Genomic DNA, 1139 nt, shown 5'->3' on the forward strand with positions numbered 1-1139 from the left:
CGCGGGTCCACATTCGCGGTCGCCTCATCCAGCACGAGTATCGGATTATTCTTCACAATGGCTCGCGCCAAGAGGCATTTTCTCCCGCGGAAAGATGACGAAGCTGAGGTTCTTGAGCACTGCCGGCCTAAGGCGCATAGCGCAGGAACACGTTCTTGAACTTGATATTACCTTCTTGTGGCCAATCGGACTTGGGCTTTTTATCGGGAACACTTTCGAGAGGAGGCTCGCTGTCCACACCGCTGGAAAAAGATCGAAGCAGAAAATATAAATTAAACGTTATTTTAATAATCTAAAGAAATTAATTAGACTGCTTTAGAAATATCTGCAATTTTTCATAAAACTTACAAATTTGTTCATCTAGATAGACGAAAAAATATTGATAATAAAATATTATGAAACTTGAATAATAAAAATATCCAAAAAATTTAAAACAAGAATTAGAAAATTTACAAATTGGACGCTACAAGATCTAAAATTTCAAGATTTAAAGAAATTTAAGAAATTTAGGAATTTAAGAATTACAGTATGCGGTCAGTAATGGAATAATATTTGAGTATGAGATTCATAATGTAAGTAGATCACTAAATCGGTAGATAATTAAATCCTGTGTTTACTTAAAAAAAATTTCAATACATTGAAAATTGCAATTGAAATAATATAAAATAAGTGGTAACTCATATTTCAATAAAGTAAGACAATCAATAAAGATAATTGATACATAATTAATACAAACACAATATGAAGATATGTAAAGGATAAGCGAGTACTTGTATTCAAGGATACGCTCCACCGAGGCCATCTGGTTCTCCACCTCGGTGCTCTGGCGCATGCATCAGTGTAATCTCCCAGTAAGATTGATACTCTGCGTGATTGCTAGGCCTACGTATTCGCCATGCATAAAGCCGTTGTCCATCACAAGGAAGCTCAGTGTGACCAGCGTGATATATAGCAAGCAAAAAGCATCCACCAAGAAGGCAAAGGCGCGGGAGGATGCGATGAAGATGTACCACGCGGACGAATGGATATCCTGATAATTATCGAACTCCTTCGTGAGAGTCGCTTCCATTCCAAACGCACGGATCGTCGATAGTCCTCGAAGAGTCGCGCTCAGGTGAGCGAAGATTGGCGAACGGGGG

The 1139-nt window shown here is 38.6% G+C and overlaps 1 protein-coding gene across 1 annotated transcript; it reads right to left on the reverse strand.

Annotated features, from left to right (window-relative positions):
• Positions 1-127: 127 nt before the first annotated feature.
• On the reverse strand, positions 128-855 carry LOC108757921 (probable multidrug resistance-associated protein lethal(2)03659). Its single transcript, XM_018502622.1, has 2 exons — positions 771-855; positions 128-242 (listed from the first exon to the last, which is right to left on the reverse strand). The coding sequence occupies exons 1-2, from the start codon at positions 830-832 to the stop codon at positions 128-130; spliced, it is 177 nt and encodes a 58-aa protein (XP_018358124.1). The 5' UTR covers positions 833-855.
• Between the last annotated feature and the right edge of the window lie 284 nt (positions 856-1139).

Source organism: Trachymyrmex cornetzi, unplaced genomic scaffold (genome assembly GCF_001594075.2).
Source record: "Trachymyrmex cornetzi isolate Tcor2-1 unplaced genomic scaffold, Tcor1.1 scaffold1477, whole genome shotgun sequence".
Lineage (NCBI taxonomy): Eukaryota > Metazoa > Arthropoda > Insecta > Hymenoptera > Formicidae > Trachymyrmex > Trachymyrmex cornetzi.

What these genes read in the sequence shown, in the direction of transcription:
- LOC108757921 (XM_018502622.1), bottom strand. Translation starts at nt 832, where the DNA reads ATGCGCCAGAGCACCGAGGTGGAGAACCAGATGGCCTCGGTGGAGCGT. An exon ending in GAGCGTATCCTTGAATACAA is followed by an intron (nt 243 to 770) that starts GTACTCGCTTAT and finishes ATCTTTTTCCAG; the next exon opens with CGGTGTGGACAGCGAGCCTC.